The sequence below is a fragment of the Salvia hispanica genome, chromosome 6, assembly GCF_023119035.1.
Source record: "Salvia hispanica cultivar TCC Black 2014 chromosome 6, UniMelb_Shisp_WGS_1.0, whole genome shotgun sequence".
NCBI classification, from domain to species: Eukaryota; Viridiplantae; Streptophyta; class Magnoliopsida; order Lamiales; family Lamiaceae; genus Salvia; species Salvia hispanica.
Window position 1 is genome coordinate 31649313 of NC_062970.1, and position 17903 is coordinate 31667215.

General features: G+C 39.0%; 2 protein-coding genes across 2 annotated transcripts in view; one reads left to right on the plus strand and one right to left on the minus strand.

The window, feature by feature from the left end:
- Positions 1-10968: 10968 nt before the first annotated feature.
- On the plus strand, positions 10969-11362 carry LOC125195138. The gene is made up of 2 exons (XM_048093331.1): positions 10969-11121; positions 11210-11362. The coding sequence occupies exons 1-2, from the start codon at positions 10969-10971 to the stop codon at positions 11360-11362; spliced, it is 306 nt and encodes a 101-aa protein (XP_047949288.1).
- A 6517-nt stretch (positions 11363-17879) lies between these two features.
- The window catches only part of LOC125195139 (SNF1-related protein kinase catalytic subunit alpha KIN10-like), a 5489-nt gene continuing 5465 nt past the window's right edge, over positions 17880-17903 (minus strand). Inside the window, exon 11 of the mRNA XM_048093332.1 lies at positions 17880-17894. Within this exon, the coding sequence (XP_047949289.1) occupies positions 17880-17894 (15 nt within the window). The remainder of the gene's footprint in view (positions 17895-17903) is intronic.

Sequence of the window (17903 nt, forward strand, 5' to 3'; positions counted from 1 at the left end):
AAGTTTAGGCTATTATCAAGGAGCTCTTCAATTTATTTTATTTTTTTTGCAGTTTTAACTCTTGTTAAGGAGCTCATTTAGATAGTTTTGACTCGTGTGTGGGAGCTAATTCTGACGGTTTTGACTCGTGTCGAGGAGCTAATACTGACAGTTTTGACTCATGTCGAGGAGCATAACTCGTCTTTGGACTGAATTTAATTTTCAGCACTAAGCTTGATTTTGGGGGACCATTCTCGACCCATTCTAGCTCAAACTATGAGCCCATTATTTTCATTTTTTTTCTTCTTCTAGAGCCCAATAACACTAGCCCAAATTACTCATCCTTTCTCCTTATGTGGTGGCTCTCCTTGCGGCCTCTTCTTAACATTTTTTTGGGCGTCCTTTCCTAGCCGGTCCTTCCTGGGCGTGGTATGGCTGTGTGGTGCCACGATCTTCCTAGCCGGTCCTTCCACTCGTCTTCTCCCGCCTGTTATGGGCGATGGCTAAACTGTCATCTCTCATTCTTCTTCTCCGGGCTTGGTATGGCTGGGTGGTGCCACTATCTCACTCCCCCTCGCCATTCAGACGTCGGCCACATGAGTTTGTTGCTGCCTCTGCCATAACAGCTCTTATCGGCCTCCCCGGACGTGACATGGCGGCTTCATTGCTATAGATTTCTCACCCTTTCAACTCCGTCATCTTTGGCCTTCATGGCCACTATAGGAGAGGAGTTGTTCGGTCGCATACTTCCTCTCCCCCTTGACCGGACAAACCGTGAACTTCTTCTCTGTTTTCTTATCTTGATTGCTGTTATTTTCTATTCGGCTGCAGTCATCCTTCTTCTCCGGGCACGGCGACTCCTCCTTCTGATGAGCCGCCTCCTTCTGGTTTCTCGGTACTGTAGGTGGAACTATCCGGCAGTGGTACTACTCTTCCCCTCAGCCGGATGGTTCATTAAATAGGGTTGATACCGTTGGAGCATTTTCCTCCATCTGTGGCAGCTTCTCCACTCATAATTATGTGTTAACAGATCATTCCTTCTTTCTCGATTTCATCTTCTTCTCCGGACCATTTTTGCCTAAAGCTATCTTCTCAGGCAGAGGCGCTGCTCCAATCATCTCGAATAATTATCCGGCTGGGGCTAACCTCTCCCCCTCTGCAGGATAATTCTTCGACTGCTATATCTCCTTGCGTGAATGCCTTGCCCTGCTCATGGCAAGCTTCTCACTGGCCATTCCGGCGGTACTTTCTCAGGCCATATCTGATTTGTTTGGTCGGATACTTCCTCTCCCCCTCGGCCAAACAAACTATGGACTCCTTTGTTTTCTTCTTTTGAATAGGGTTGAACGGCGTCGCTCCATCAGCCACTACCAACAAAACTTTTTCCATTTTGGTGTCTCTATCTTAGAGACTTGATCTCTTCTCATGTCCTCTGCTCGCCCCTCTGCCATCTACTCATGGTCTCCAACTGCAACACCTCGCGGGGTCATGAATTCCCATGGGTCAGCGGCTATTCTATCGTCTTCTCTTTTTATGACACATGAGAGCTTCTACTTTAGATGCAGGCTATCTTGGGGAAACATTTGGTCTTCTTCAGTGGCTGTTTGAGTTTCTAAATTGGAGTGTTGATGTTTAGATCTTGGGTTTGGTTTCTAGTTTGTTGCTGTGGTGGGGGTTGTAGACTTGTAGTTGTGAAGAAGGGATGTATAGGTTTGGTAAAGGTTTTCATGGAAGATAGAAATTAAATCCAAATTCCAACTACGCAACACATATGAGTTTGGCTTTTTTAGAGATAGTGAACGATCCCTTTGATCGAGCCTGCTCTGATACCATGTTGAATAATAGAATTGAAATGCGGAAATGTAAATACTAAAATTAAAGAACGTCGAAGAACTTTGAAGACTACATTTTGATAGATGGCTTGATTTTTTTCTTCAATAATATAACACCTTTATATAGGGTATTACAAAACTTGTGCTCCAAGTATTCTTGGGCACCAAGCTAATGTATTTCTTAGCCTCTAAGCTAATATGTTTCTTGTCCTCCAAGCTTTCTTGATCTCCAAGCTAATATATTTCCTTTTTCTAACACTCCCCCTCAAATTGAGTTGTGGGATCTCCGATACTCAATTTGCAAAGAACATCTTCAAAGCTTCTTGAGTTGACTGTCTTGGTTCCTTAATTTTCTCTTAATTGATTTCTTCATTCTAACAAAACTGTTTAATCTTATCTTTTTGCAAAGTAAATTGTGCCCAGTAGCAAAATTCCATATTAATCAAGAAATGGGTCAAACTCTGGAGACGCGCTGCCGAGTTCGCAAGCCAAGCCAACGATACAGGTGCCGCCGCGTGGCTCGGCGGGGTTCCTCTATGCAAACGGGTCGGGCCCTGGATTCAGCCCGGGCCCGATGACTTTGGTGTCTAGCTTCCTCCCGGAGTAGAGCCCCTTCTCCTTCTCTCAGCTCTTGGCCATGGCGTCGCCGCTGGCTGATTCCCACGCCAGGGTTTCTGATTCTGGGAATAATAGTGAAGCAAGAAAGAGTATGAGTAGGGGTGCTTAAACGATTCTCCGGTTCTCGGTTAACTAGAACCGAAATCGGAACCGGGCGGTTAATTGAGGAACTGGAGCCGGAAAAATCGGTTCCGGTTCCGGTATCGGTTCCGGTTCAGAACCGGAACCGACCGGTTCCTAACCGGAAACTGGATTATAATTCAATTTTATCTTTTTATAATTTAGTATACTAACAAATCTAACTTAATTAAATTAATTTTGAATTAAAGTAAAATAATTTGAAACATTGAGTGATTTTTAGATTTAGACAGTGTTACATTTGCGAGCTCTGTTTTCAGAAGTATTTAAAATGTTTAAACCGTGATACTTTAAATCTACAATTATTTTCCCAATCCATTTTTTATGAACTAACTACAATGAGTAGGACATCATAAGTTTGTTTTAATTTCCAAAATAACTTATACAAATACAATATCATTTCATATTATAGAAATTTAACTTTATAACAAATTTATGTAACAATTTATTTAACATACGATTTTAACCTATTTTTTTAATAATTTATTAACTATTCCGTTATAAACCAAAAAGTCACAACAAGATCAATTAGTATTGGAAATCCATTAAATATTTATTTAGGCAAATGGAATTCAATTTTAAAATAAAAATGCTAAAGTTTAGAACTCCTATTGTTTTATAAAAAAATTATTAACATAAACTAGTCCGACCTACTACACTTGACATCACACTTATCCATATATGAATATTATTGTATTGTTGGTTTGTATTTTTTGTGTATTTATTTCAATTATAAGGTATTATTTGTCATATTGGGATTATTATTTTTTCAGTATTGAAATATTTAAAATTATAAATAAGATTTCGGATTAGAATTGCACATCGATTCCGGTTCCGTTATAAATAAGATTTCGGATTAGAATTGCACATCGATTCCGGTTCGGAACCGGAATCGGCCGGTTAAGCGGTTCCAAACCGGAACCGATCGGTTTCGGTTTCGGTTCCAGTTCTAGGATTTATCAAAATTTAAAACTGGTTAACCAGTCAACCGGTCCGGTTAGAACCGGAACCGGCCGAATAAGCAGGCCTAAGTATTAGTAGTATTGTTGAAGAATTGAACGCAGATTGTAGCTCAAGAAACACAACTTAGAAGCTTTGATTTTTGAGAGAAAAGAACACACAATATACTGAAGGTAAAAGGGAGCGTTTATTGATGGAGTTTTGTGTGAAAGTAACTAACTAACAATCTGCTAACAAAGCTCTACTTTAAACTCTACTCAACTAGGTGAACAAGTGATCACCGTTCTGTTACAACTGAGAGAAAACTGCCAACACAACGACTAGTTTCTGAACAAACTATTCTTGCTCCTCTAATCTGCTGCATGCTTCTCCACACTACGTTCCATGGACATCCTTGCGTATGCTCAGTCACACCATAACAATCTCCACCTTGACTGAGACATAACAGCTATTAGAAATCCATAGCAAGCAACTTTACAAGCCTGCAACAATATTCAAACTTCTCCTTGCTCAATGGCTTTGTGAGCATGTCAGCAGGGTTGTGTGTTGTGTCTATCTTGACCACATTCACCCTGCCATTCTCCACCTCATCTCTGATGAAGTGCAACCGCACATCAATGTGCTTACTCCTCTCATGGAACATCTGGTGTCTTGCCAAGCACAATGCTCCACTATTATCACAATAAACTGACTTATGATCAATCTCAAACTCAGATATCAAGCCCAATAGCCATTTGCTTTCTTTGACTGCTGAGGTAAGTGCCATATATTCTGCCTCAGTGGTTGATAAAGCCACCACATTCAGCAAGCTAGATTTCAAACACACAGCAGAACCATAGAGGGTGAAAATATAGCCAGTCTGTGACCTTCTTGTGTCAAGATTTGCTGCATAGTCAGAGTCACAATAGCCAACCATAGACTCCTCATCTGCTCCACCTTCATCTGTGTATAGAGTAGCCAACTTCCCAGCTCCTTTCAGATATCTCAGGTCCATCTCAAAGCATTCCAATGCTGTCTGCCATAACCAGCCATGTATCTACTTGTTGTATTGATTGCATGGGCTATATCTGGCCGAGTACAAATCATCATGTACATCAGGCTCCCAACAATGTTAGAATAAAGAATCAGCTCCATCTCTTTCCTTTTCTCTACACTCTCAGCCTTTTGACTTTTCTCCAACTTGAAGTGAGCAGCCAATTGAGTTGATGTAGACCTGAGATTCTCTATCTTGAATCTCTTCAAGTTTTCTATCAGTTTGGAATAACCACAGCCTCTTTTTGCTTCTATCCCTTACTATATCTATGCCAAGAATTCTCCTAGCAATCCTCAGATCCTTCATTTCAAATTCTGACTTCAGTTGAGCTTTCACCATCTTGATCTCATCAGCATCAGCTCCTGAAATGAGCATATCATCTACGTACAACAGCAGATATGTGGGAGCCTTACCCTTCTGCCTCTTCACAAGGACACAACTATCATACAGTGACCTGCTAAAACCCAGCTTTCGAAGACTTTCCCCAAACTTCAAGTACCACTGCCTGCTGCTTTGTTTGAGACTATATACTCTTTTTGAACATGCATACTTTCTCCTCTGATCCAGGGACTTCAAAACCCTTGGGTTAAGTCATGTAAATTATCTCCTCGTGATCACCATTTAGGAATGTTGTTTTAACATCAAATTGCTCTAGCTCCCATTCCCTTTTGTCTGCTATTGCCAGCAAGATTTGAATGGAGTTGTGCTCTACAACTGGAGAATAGACCTCATTAAAGTCTATCATTTCTTCTTGATTGAACCCCTTAGCCACAAGCCTTGCCTTGAACCTCACTTTTTGTGACTGTGCAGACTCAAGTTTCTTTTTGAACACCCATTTGCATCCAATTACTTTCCTGAACTCAGCATTATCCACCAATATCCAGGTTTTGTTGTTCAAAAGAGATTCAATCTCCTTCATAGCTTGGATCCACATTTTTCCTTCTGGTCCATTTACAGCTTCTGTGTAGGAGCTTGGCTCAGCAAGTTCAATTTGCTCAGCTACATGAAGTGCATAAAACATCATCTCATAATTACTGAACCTTGAGGGTGGCCTTACATTAGTTCTTCTTGGCCTATCTCTACCAATCTGGTATTCATGTGGTGGAGACTGGAGCTAGGCTCAGCATGATCCCTCAATGACTCACCTTCATCCCTTGCATCCTCTTGCACCACATCTAGAAGTAAACTAGCATCCACCTGCACCACATCTGGCCCATAAGTATCAAAATGATCTGCTGCAGCATGGGCATGATTCTGATCGGGATCTTTTATCAAGAGAGGCATTTTATCCTCAATGAATACAACATCTCTGTTGATTATGACCCTTTCCATTCCCAGGCTCAATTGACCATATCATATACCCTTTCACACCCTTTGGGTAGCCCAGCATAATGCACTGATTAGCTCTAGGATTTAGCTTTCCTTGCTTCTGGTGTGCAAAGGCTTTATAGCCAAAAGGCCTTAATCTTGAGTAATCTGGTTCAGCTCCATACTATTTCTCATCTGGTATACCACCTCCAATTGCTGAAGATGGGCACTTGTTTATCAAATAGGCGGATGTGGACACAGCCTCTGCCCAGAAACTCTTCCCAACTCCTGAGGAAGAGAGCATACACCTAACTATTTCCAGTAAGGTTCTATTCATTCTTTCTGCTACCCCATTTTGTTGGGGGTTAGCAGGTACGGTCTTGTGCCTTTTAATTCCTTTAATAGCACAGAAAACATCAAACTCCTTAGATAGGTACTGGTGGGGTTTGGTGCCCCTTGCACAGTGGAAGACTTGTACAAAACAAATAAATCAGATAAGGATCTATTTGACCGATTATGCGATTAATCAATTCACATGTTAAACAGATAATTGCATGCTAGAACGCAAATAATTCATGCTCAAAGAAAGTAAATCCTAAAACATGATTTCTACGGTTTAGGGTTACCGATTTGATTCACCAAAGAATCGTCGATTGCTAGCGCCTTCTCCACGTGATGATCTTCAATACTAAAACACGGATCTTCTCTCTGGTTCCCGAACTGTATTCTGATATCAGTGTGGGCTGATCTCACCGGGATACTAGGACTTAAATAAAAGAGACAGAAAAATTCCTCACGGAGGAGAAAATCAAGAAAATCGTCCCCCTCTCTTATTTGAAGTAGACACTATTTTCTATGAAAAAAAGTGATTTATGTCTCATTTATTCTCCTATTTATATTAAGTTCCTTTTGGGCCCAGACAAAGATCTATGGAAGGTTTTGGGTATGGGCTCCCCCAATTAGCTTTTTACTAATTAAATTGAACCCACAATTTAATACAAACTTATATTGAAATATTACGAGCAGCCACTACAGAAGTAATATTGAACTCTCCCCATCCAAATCCGTAATTACAAGTAATCCGGGTTTCCACTTTGTTTATTATTTATTTCCCGCGCTTAAGATATAAATGTCCATTAGTTAATTAATATCTGCTATGGACTTAATTAATTAATATCTTATTAATTCCAAGAGTTGACTTAGCAAGAAACACTTATTTATTATTCATAGAGTAATAAAACTCCAACTGGCCAGTTTTTCGAATAATAAAACCTTGTTCAAGCTCCTCTTGAGGACATTATCAAACGAGACTCACCTCGCACATGATTCAACATAATAGCAATCATAGCACTGCTAGATATTAATCACCACTATCCAATATATCAGGATTATTGGGTTGCGAAAAACCCGTACCATTTGATAAGTCAAAGTAGTGCATAATCAATACCGTATGCTCAATACTAACATATGTAGATTAAGAAATAGCATTTTATCAAGACATAGATAGCATAAAGACACGTCTTGCTGTTAGATCCGTTCAGTGCTATACCCCACCGATGTCATCTTATTTCAGTAAGGCTTTGAAATAATCGGACTGACATTGCAACCTTTCACGATAGGTAGCCAAAGTCTATCTATGTTGTGAAATTCTTCTTCTCTTTTGCAAAGCATTGCATAGAACTGACCGTGTTACCTTAAAGTGGACGTCGCCCACAACCGGTCTACACTTAGGCTTTGTTTATTTCTTATGCATTTAAATGTTTGTAAAACATCTTATAAATGCACAAGCAAACACAATGTAATACTAATAGTGATTTTATTCGTGCGAGACTGTTCGAATATTACTGAATCGGGTTAAAAGTGGTTTGTAGAGTTTTAGATATACAAGCAAGATTCTATTCACGCGAAACTTGTTCGAAACATGCTTTTCAGTATACCAACCCTAACAGTTCTAAGGATCTTAGGAGTCCTACCTTTTTCAGTCTCCATCTCTTTGCACCAGGATTTGAATGTGTTAAAAGCCTCTGATTTCTCCTTCAGGATGAATACCCATACTTTTCTAGAAAAATCATCAATAATGGACATGTAGTATCTTCCTCCACCCAAACTCTTCACTGGTGCTGGTCCCCACACATCTGAATGTATGTAATCCAGTGGAGAGGTTGAAGTATGTTTACCTGATGGAAATGAGAGTTTCTTTGCCTTTCCTAGCAAGCAGTCCTCACATGGCCCCATCTCTTCTATATCACGGACATTAATGAGCCCTTTCTTGACTAGAGCCCTTATAGTTCCTTCTGCAGGATGCCCCAACTTCAAATGCCAGCTCCCGATGTCCAGCTTTACAGAGTCATGAACCTCACCAGATATTGCAGTAGCTTGCAGGTAGTAGAGACTGCCAATTCTTTTAGCTAACATCTTCACTTCTTGGCCCTTACAAACCCTCATCCCTCCATTTTCAAAAATGAACAAGTACCATTTTCTTTCAAGAGTGCCTAAGGAGACAAGGTTTCTCTTAACCTCTGGTATATATCTAACATCAGCAAGAACTCTCACCGAGCCATCATGCATCCTCATCTTGATGCTCCCAATTCCTCTAATGCTACATGTGTTGTTATTTCCCAATAGCACAGACCCTTCACACTCCATCATATCTAGAAACCAATCCTTATTAAGGCACATATGAAAGGAACAGCCTGAATCCATGATCCAAGAGCCTCGTTCACTCCTATCCATCACATTCATCACCTCACCTGCCTCATCCCCATCACTACTAATCACATTACTATGAGACTGATTTTCTGTAGCTTGCTTCTTCTTGAATGCACCAATGGCAAGAACGGGTCTCCTTAGATCTAGAAACCTCAGGCTTTGAGTCTTTCATTTTCTTCTTGAACTTTTTCTTATGGAATTTCTTGATATTCAGGGATTCAGATGGACCCCTTCTGAAGCTCATTTGCCGTTAGAGCATAGTGAACTTCAGCCAATGTAATTGCTTTGTCACGGCCATAAAGAATCGCATCCCTCATCTGATCATGCGAATTTGGCGGAGCATTCAAGACCAGGATCGCCTTATCTTCATCGGTGATCTTGACATCAACAACCTCAAGATCATCAATAGACTTGGAGAAATCCTCTAACTGCTCAATAATAGATTTATCGTCGGTGAAGCTGTAGGAATATAGCCTTCTTTTCATACAGAGGCGATTGGCCAGAGATTTAGCCAAATAAACACCATCAAGCTTCTTCAAGATTGCAGATGCGGTGGTCTCCGATTGAACCTCGCGCAATACCTTATCTCCAAGGCATAAGATCACGACGCTATGAGCCGCTAACTGCATCTCTTCCAGCTTTGCCTGAGCCTTCTCATCAAGCGCAGGCGTCTTTCCTTTCTCGTCTGCATCCGCCGAAGTCAAGACGCTGCCAATCCTTGCTGTATCAATACGGCCCTCATCTTCATTTTCCATAAGCCATAATCATTCTTGCCCGTGAATTTTTCTGCCTCCAGCCTCCCTGCCATGACTTCAACATTGATGATCTCGCTTCCCACCGGAAGGCGCCAATTGTTGAAGAATTGAACGCTAGCTCAAGAAACACAACTTAGAAGCTTAGATTTTTGAGAGAGAAGAACACATGATATACCGAAGGTAAAACGGAGCGTTTATTGATGGAGTTTTGTGAGGAAGTAACTAACTAACAATCAGCTAACAAAGCTCTACTTTATACTCTACTCAACTAGGTGAACAAGTGATCACCGTTCTGTTACAACTGAGAGAAAACTGCCAACACAACGGCTAGTTTCTCAACAAACTATTCTTGCTCCTCTAATCCGCTGCATGCTTCTCCACACTACGTTCCATGGACATCCTTGCGCTATGCTCAGTCACACCATAACAAGTATCACTCCTGTGTTCATGGTGCCGCCGGGGCTTAGTTCGTCCGGATTGATGTCGCCGCTTCAGGTTAATTTCATCGAATTTACCTTTTGCAATGCACATATATGTTACTGAATTTTGTACTTATATGTGGGATTTAGACTAATTTGTTGATGAATTGAAGACCTAGAATTGAAATTTTTATGAAAAGATCAGGATAGGCCTAATACACCTAAAACCCTATAGATCACAAGATGAAAACATTTTTTTACCGAAAATGGAACATGGAATCACCGGAAAAGGAAAAGTAGTAGTCTGTCTAAGTTACAATATGGGTGAAAAAAGAAACTGTTGTATCATGATGAGCTTGAGTCCACCTACTATCGTGTACTGAATGCGCTGCCGCCTTATAAGCTACACAATTTCCTTCATGAAAAATGTACGATAACCTAAACGCCTTATGCTCAACTGCTCAAGAAGGTGTGAAGTAACTTTGAATCTCCACACCATGTTGTTTCATTCTACTCACCATTTTATTCTAATTCCAGTAATGTTGTGATCAAAATGTTTGTCTGGGAATTTTGACTTCATGTTTCTTGCCTTGCTTGTGCTATTGCTATTCCAATTGCAAATATTGTTTTAGCCAACTTGACTGTTTGATTGTATTTGTGCTTATAGTCGAGCTAGAGCTGAACATTTCCATAGTTGTCATTTGGTGGAAATTGATCTTGTATGGATATTAATGTTTGTGGTTTTAGTCTGTCATATAAAAGCACACATCTTGACACATTTTACTAGGAAGTTTATAATATTAGTTATAATCAAGTCATCTTCTTCCTCAAACTCATCTAAGTAAACCATTGTCCGGGTCTTGTTAGGTTGAGATTTTTTAGCTTAATTGAGAAATGAGATGCAATATCAGCCACTCATTTCAAAATGTCAATGACAAATAGATTATGTATCGTCATTTCATTTCAATAGTCAGAATATCGAATGTCAACAACTCGTATTAAAATGTCAACAACAAAAAAATAAGACTTATAATTCACATATCAATAGCGAGAATATAAAATGTCAACAACTCGTATTAAAATGTCAACAACTAACAAATAACACTTATAATTCACATATCAATAGCCAGAATATCAAACGTCAACAACTCAATTAAAATGTCAACAACTCTATGAATCCAATGGAAGAAGTAATTAAGAAACGAGGCAGAGACGAAATGGAAACGGAGACGGAGGCGGAGGAGATTGACTCGCCGGAGGTGAAGCGGGTGAGGGAGGATCTGCTGGACGAAATCGACGAGGATTCCGATCTCCGCACTTCCTTCCACGAGCTCGACTCATTCATGAAGAGCTTCGAGGAGGAAATCACTGCATCTCCATTCCGATCACGGATCCGGAGCGGCCGAGGAAGGAATCGTTTAATCGGCGTCGGATTGCGGCGAATCTGGAGGGGTTGAGGAAGGAATCATCGAATTGGCGTCGGATTCCGGTGAATCGCGACCGGATCTAGGCTATCTGCTCGAGGCATCGAACGATGAGCTAGGGATTCCACCCCCGGCGGCGTCTCCGGCGAGGAAGGAGCTGGTGACGGTCGAATTGCAGCGGCGATGAGAGATGGAGGAGGAGAGAAAGAGAAAGAAGGAAGGTGAAAGGAGAAAACTAGAGGATGGCGACAGTGGTGGTGACGGTGCAGTGTGCCACCGACGGAGATCCGTGAAAGAGAGGTAGATGAAGATGGAGGACCGATTAGTGGTAGTGATTTGGAAAAAAGGGAAATTCGAGAAGAAGAGAGAGATGGTTGGTGCAGAGAACAAAAGGGATGCGAATTACTATTATGCCCTTTCGTAATTAATTAAACTAAAAATATTTTTTGTGTAGCAAAATCTGGACCTCTCATTTAATAAAAATGAGTGGCTGATATTACATCTCATTTCTCAATTACCCTAAAAAATCTCAATTGATCATAGACCACCATTGTTCTTCATTTTATTCTCTGTAATTTTCGACTTCTTGATTCATTTCAGCCCCTCTTATTATTCAATTTTTGATGATTTAGTCTCCAATATCGTTAATTTGGTGAGGGCTAGAGATAAATTTCAAAATTTTAATCATTTTCGAAATAGAAAAAATCCCAAAAAATATTTTGGGTAGGTGCTTAAGCCGTCTCCCATTTGTACGTGTGTCCGCCAATTTTATCTATTACTCTATATGTCCCATCATAAGCGACACGTATTCTTTTTTTGGAATGTCTCACCTAAAATAAGTCACTTTTATTTTTGGAAAAATAATACAATTATTCTAGGTTAGTTTATTATATTTCCTACTTTGAATTTTTTTTAATTATCTACTTTATTCACTCTCATATTCTATTATCTTTTTACTCTTTTATTTTATTCTCTCATACTCTATTATTTTATTTGATTTCTCTAAACATCATTTTTTAAATTCCATGTTAAAAAAAACATCATACTCCACTTATGATGAGACAAATGGAGTATCTATTTTTCTAATTTTGAACATTCAATATACCATCTAGCACTTAGATATATTTTCTCGTGCACTTTTCCAAGTTCTCTCATCTTTTTGGCAAGAGAGAACCATTTTCTATTTGGAGTCGAGTTCGTTTATGGTGTCGTAGGAGTGAAGAAACACTTGTAATCTTTAGTAATTCTTATGTCTAGGGAGTAGTTTTGACTCTTGTGTGAATTACTTTCTTGTATTTATTGCTTTGAAATATTTGAGGCCTTTGTGTTTATTGTGTTAGATAGATGGTTATTTTGCATTTACTATTAGTTTTTGTTGCTATTTTGATTTGTTACTTGAGTTTGTTAGAATTTAATGCTTGTTCTTCTTGTTTATTAGCACTAGTTGAGTTCATGTCGTAGGTGAGAAAGAAGTTTGTTTGGGGGTTAAAATTACTACTCCCTCGGTCCCTAAAGAGTATGAACTTGGGTTCAGCATGGGTTTAATAAATAAGGAGAAAAGTAAGAGAGAGATAAAAGATAATGGAAAAAATGTTAGTGGAGAGTGGGGTTCATATTATTATAATGGTATAAGTGTTAATGGTAATTGTATAAGTTGTAAATAAAATGATGTGTAGGGGTAGTATGTTGTTTGAATTTTTCAAAATTAGAAAGTTCATACTCTTTAGGGACGGACGAAAAAGGAAATAGTTCATACTCTTTGGGGATGGAGGGAGCATTAAAATTCATTGAGTGTTTTCGGAACGACACGAAAACTGCTTCAACATAAATAGTATAGAATTGTGTGCGAGAAATGGATAATGAGATAAACAATCAGAGGATGAGTAATAGAAAATTAGATAAAGAGCATAGTATTGAAACTGATTTTAGTAGTAATACTAATTTATGTATTTATGGAATTAAATAACTATTTCTTTATAACAAAATGCATATAATTGAAATTGATTTTAAATAATATAATATAAAATATTTATATATTTATGGAATTAAAGAAATAATTTACATTTTTAAAATATACAAATTATTCTTTATGATTACATAATAAAATTATTTATACAAAATTAATAGCTATATAAGATTATATAAAATTACAAGAGAGAATTAACATTAAAAATTCTTTATGATTATATAATAATATTAGAGTATTAGCTATAAGTTATACTATAAAATTACTTGAGAAATTAAAATCTAAAGACGCATTGAAAATTTCTAGTAGTAAAATTGCAAACAAAGGGAGTCAAGCTCGGTTCAATTGGATTTGTGCATGGGTTTAATGCCAACTCCGCTACTGATTCTTTTGTTAAATGTTGCATTCACGTAACTTTTATGGGTAAAATACGAACGGCTAGGGGCCAAGGACCCCCTGGCCCCACCATAGCTCCGCCAGTAGTGATTGTGTTCATCGAAAATTTCAGTTGCATAGTTTAAATTTTGCTGAATTAAGACACCGTTGTTGTGTAATGAAGTCGAAGCTAATTTTAATTTTAGGGACAGAACTAAATGTTCATACCTTTTATGGAGGGATGACTTAATTAATTGTACCTCTAGCTTGTTATAATAGCCATGGGAATTGCTCACTTAGTCACTTGTGCTTTTGTCGAATAGATGTGAGAATTGAGATCACTTTTTGTCCCAGAGCCTGAAAATAAAAGTAGGTAGTTTATCTCTTTGTTTATAAAATTCTATTAGTTCACGCTTCCCATGCCCGTAGATTATTTCCACTCCTCTATTTAAGTCTTTTTATTTTGTCTCATCTCCTTTTCCCATCTTTTCAGTTTACTTTATGTACATCATGTATGAAGTCAACTAGAGGTGGCCAAACCAAATCGGACCGTCGGTTAACCGCCGGTTTCCAACCGGCGGTTCGGAACCGGAACCGGAACCGGACGGTTCGAAATCCGGTTACACGTTTTTTACGGTTCGGTTACGGTTCAAAAAATATGCAACCGGAACCGACGGTTAACCGCCGGTTCGGAACCGCCGGTTAACCGGAAATATGTAGCCGTTCGCCGGTAGGTTCGTAGGGTTGCAGGTGTAGGTCTGAAAAAGGTAGGTTAACCGCCGGTTTGTGTCGGAAAACCGGCGGTTTGTGTCAGAAAACCGGCGGTTTCTAACACAAAACCGCCGGTTCCCGACAGTTCAGGGCTAGGGTTCAGGCGTAGGGTTTAGGGTTGCAGCGTAGGGTCTGAAAAGGTGTCGGAAACCGCCGGTTTTCAGTCAGAAACCGGCGGTTTTCGACCGTTTTCAAATTTTGAATTTCAAATTATTTTTTTTTTTAATATCAGATTTTTCCCCATTTTTATCTATAAATACCCCCTTATTCATCACTTCTACTCACCTCATTCTTGTGTTAACAAGGATTTCTTTCTCAATCTCTAATTCTCTATTCTCTACCTCATTCTCTCAATTTGCTCTCTACTTGTTTACCTAAGTTGTTCATCAATTTTCATAATTTGCTCTTTATATTAGTTACAACTTGTTCAACTACATTACTATAAAAAAAATATGTCTTCTTCTCGTGGTGGTGGTGACCGTGATCGACGGGGCAAAGGAATTGCAGAAGATCAATCTACCCTTCCGAAAAAATCACGACGACCTACTCGTCGAGAAATTTTGGTAGAGGTTTCCCATGCTGAGGCTGTTCGCTTACAAGTAAGTTATAAAATATTTTGTATATTATTTTTTTTATACATAACTTAATAAGTTTGAGTTCATGATTTTTCTATGTTCATCTTCTAAATTCTAATTCGTAAATCGTACATATACTACTATTTGTAGATGGAAGAAGATCGTCGTGCAGCTGCAACCATTGCACTAGCCCAATTGGGTGGTCATGGCGCGGTTGGCGCCGAATCCGATGCTGATAATGACATCTCGGTTCATGATTACGATATTGATGACGTTAATGTTAATCTGAACGATGATAATGAGGACAGTGACGGTGACCACGAAAATGAGGAAATGCCCCCCCCCCCTTCACAAGACGGCCGCGGAGAAAAATCTAAATATAAATCTGATATATTTGTGAAACATTTCAAAAAGGTCCCAATAGTTTCTACCACTAATGAAGTGCCGATATTTTTTATGGCATATTGTAACTACTGCACCAAAAAATACAAATTCAAGAAGTCCGGGGGATATGGCTCTCTCATCCGTCACATGCAGACGATTCATCCCGAACTATATGGGCATAGCGCTAGTCAAACCCAACTCAACTTCCAAAGTGCGAGTGCCCATGGCTCCGCCTCCGGTTCGTCTCAAACAGGTACGCCGTCCTCCGCTCTTTTAAGATATGATCATAAGCATACTACTGACGTTATGGCTAAATTTGCTGTCATGCATCATCTTCCTTTTGGTATTTATGATAATCAAGATTACGAAGATTCGATGAAAGAGTGTTATAATTGAACTCAAAAAGACTACCTAGAACTAGTATTCAACGATATACCAAAAATCAATATTATGAAATGAAAAAAGATTTATCACAATATTTGAGTAACTTGGGACACAAAGTGAATATTTGCTCTGATGTATGGACTGACGCTTTCCAAAAGCATGCATACATGGGAATTACGGTTCACTTTATGGACAATAGTTGGTCTTTGAACAAACGTTTAATTGCTTTTAGAGATTTTCCTACACCACACACTGCAAATGCAATTGCTTTTTTAATTATTCAAGTTTTGAATGAATATCAATTATGCAATAAGGTGTTTTCTATTGCTTTTGATAATGCAACTGCTAATACTGCAAGTATTAGCGACTTGATTGATGTGTGCTCTCCGATTATCGATAGTAAATATTTTCATCAAAGATGTGTATGTCATATTTTGAACTTATGTGTACAAGATGCGCTTTCTTTATGGCAAAAACATGTTGATCCTATTAGAAATGCAGTTAGAGCGATCCATTTCAAGCTTGGCAAGACTTGGAAAAAATATTGCCGTAACAAGAACATCAGGTATACAACTTTTATAATGGATGTGTCTACTAGATAGAACTCTACATATGATTGCCTCAATTCTACTTTGGAGCATAAAGATGCTTTGTGCGATTTTTTTAGAACTAATCCCTATGGTGATATAGTTCTTACGCCTAATTGTTGGGACCAAAGCATGAGTTTATGTCAATTGTTCAAAGCTTTCAAATGCGCGACCGTTGAATTATCGGGTGTTTACTATTGCACATTTGTTCGTGTGTTAGACCATTGCATGTATATAGCACTTGGTTTTAAAACATGCATGAAAAATGCTAGATCTCGTGAGTTAACGTGTGTTTTATTTTATATGATTGAAAAATGGTTGAAGTATTTTAGTGAAATTCCAACTGTGTTTTTAATTGCTAAGTGCTTGGATCCGAAATGGAAATTAGCTAGCACAACTAAGATCTTAGATTTCTATTATCAAAATTTGCGTTCTATTGATCTTAGTCCACTTCAAAATTTGCCTTATGATGATGATGAAACCTCGAGAGTTTTTGAACTAACCATTCCTGATAGATCACTTGTTCAAGCTCAATTTGAAAGTAGTTTGCGTACTCTCTTTGCCGAATATGAAGAAAAGTATAACCGTACCCACCAAATTCGTCCACGTACACAACTTGCTCCTCAACCGCAGCAATACGGCGGTTTTGGTTTTGCTTATGATGACCCCGGTGCTCAATCACAATTAACCGACTTATATGGCTACGGCACAGGCTCAAGTTCAAGGTCCAACTCAATGGGATCGGTAAGCGAGGTAGATTTTTATTTGGAAGCACGCCACCATACTTTTAGTGATGCAGGTCCTACACCCGCCCAAATCGACGTCCTAGAGTGGTGGGGAACACACGAGAAAGGTTATCCCATACTTGCGTCAATGGCTAAGGAGATCTTTGCAGTCCCGGCTTCCACCGTAGCCGTCGAGTCCGCTTTCAGTGTTGGAGCATGTGTCTTGGACATGAGAAGAAGCAAACTCTCCGCGAGAAATATGGAAGCTGTGATGTTACTTGATGATTGGGGAAAAGCTGCAAAAAGAGCGCAAGAACCAGATTGGGATGCTCGTGAAGAGAGTGAGGAAACCTTCACCGACACCGAGGATGAAGGTGGAGAATGAAGGCCAACCGTCGTCAACCGCCAACCAACAAGGTAAGCAAGGTAAGAGAACTACGTGGACTTTGATTCCTCAATGCAATTGAGCATTAAGGATACGTAGGCACCTCAACTTAAATTTTAAATTTAAGTTGAGCTCAAGTCCTTTTCCTTTTATTTCTTTTTTTTTCTAATTGTTTCAACTTTACTTTTAATATGTTTTTTTTAAATTGTAATTTTGTATTTAAATTTTAAATTCAAGTGTATTGTTGTATTTTGTAACTTGTAATTGTAATATTGTATTGTAGAAATTTACATTCAAAGTTTCAAATCAATAAAATTGCAATTCTTTATCGTTATCAATTCTCTTTGGATTTTACTATAGAATTGCAATAAAAGTTATAACTCTAAGATTTAAAAAAACAAAAAATTAACCGGAACCGCCAGAACCGGTGAAAAACCGGCGGTTAGTAACCGGAACCGGAACCGGCGGTAACCGGCGGTTAAACCGGAACCGGATAACCGGTATCCGGGCCGGTTACGGTTCACGCTATTGACGAACCGGAACCGCCGGTTTTCAAACCGTGGCCACCTCTGAAGT

Coding starts and splice junctions, on each gene's coding strand:
- LOC125195138 (XM_048093331.1), top strand. CDS start 10,969: ATGGAAACGGAGACGGAGGCGGAGGAGATTGACTCGCCGGAGGTGAAG. Junction 11,122..11,209: donor GCTTCGAGGAGGAAATCACT/GCATCTCCATTC, acceptor GGAGGGGTTGAG/GAAGGAATCATCGAATTGGC.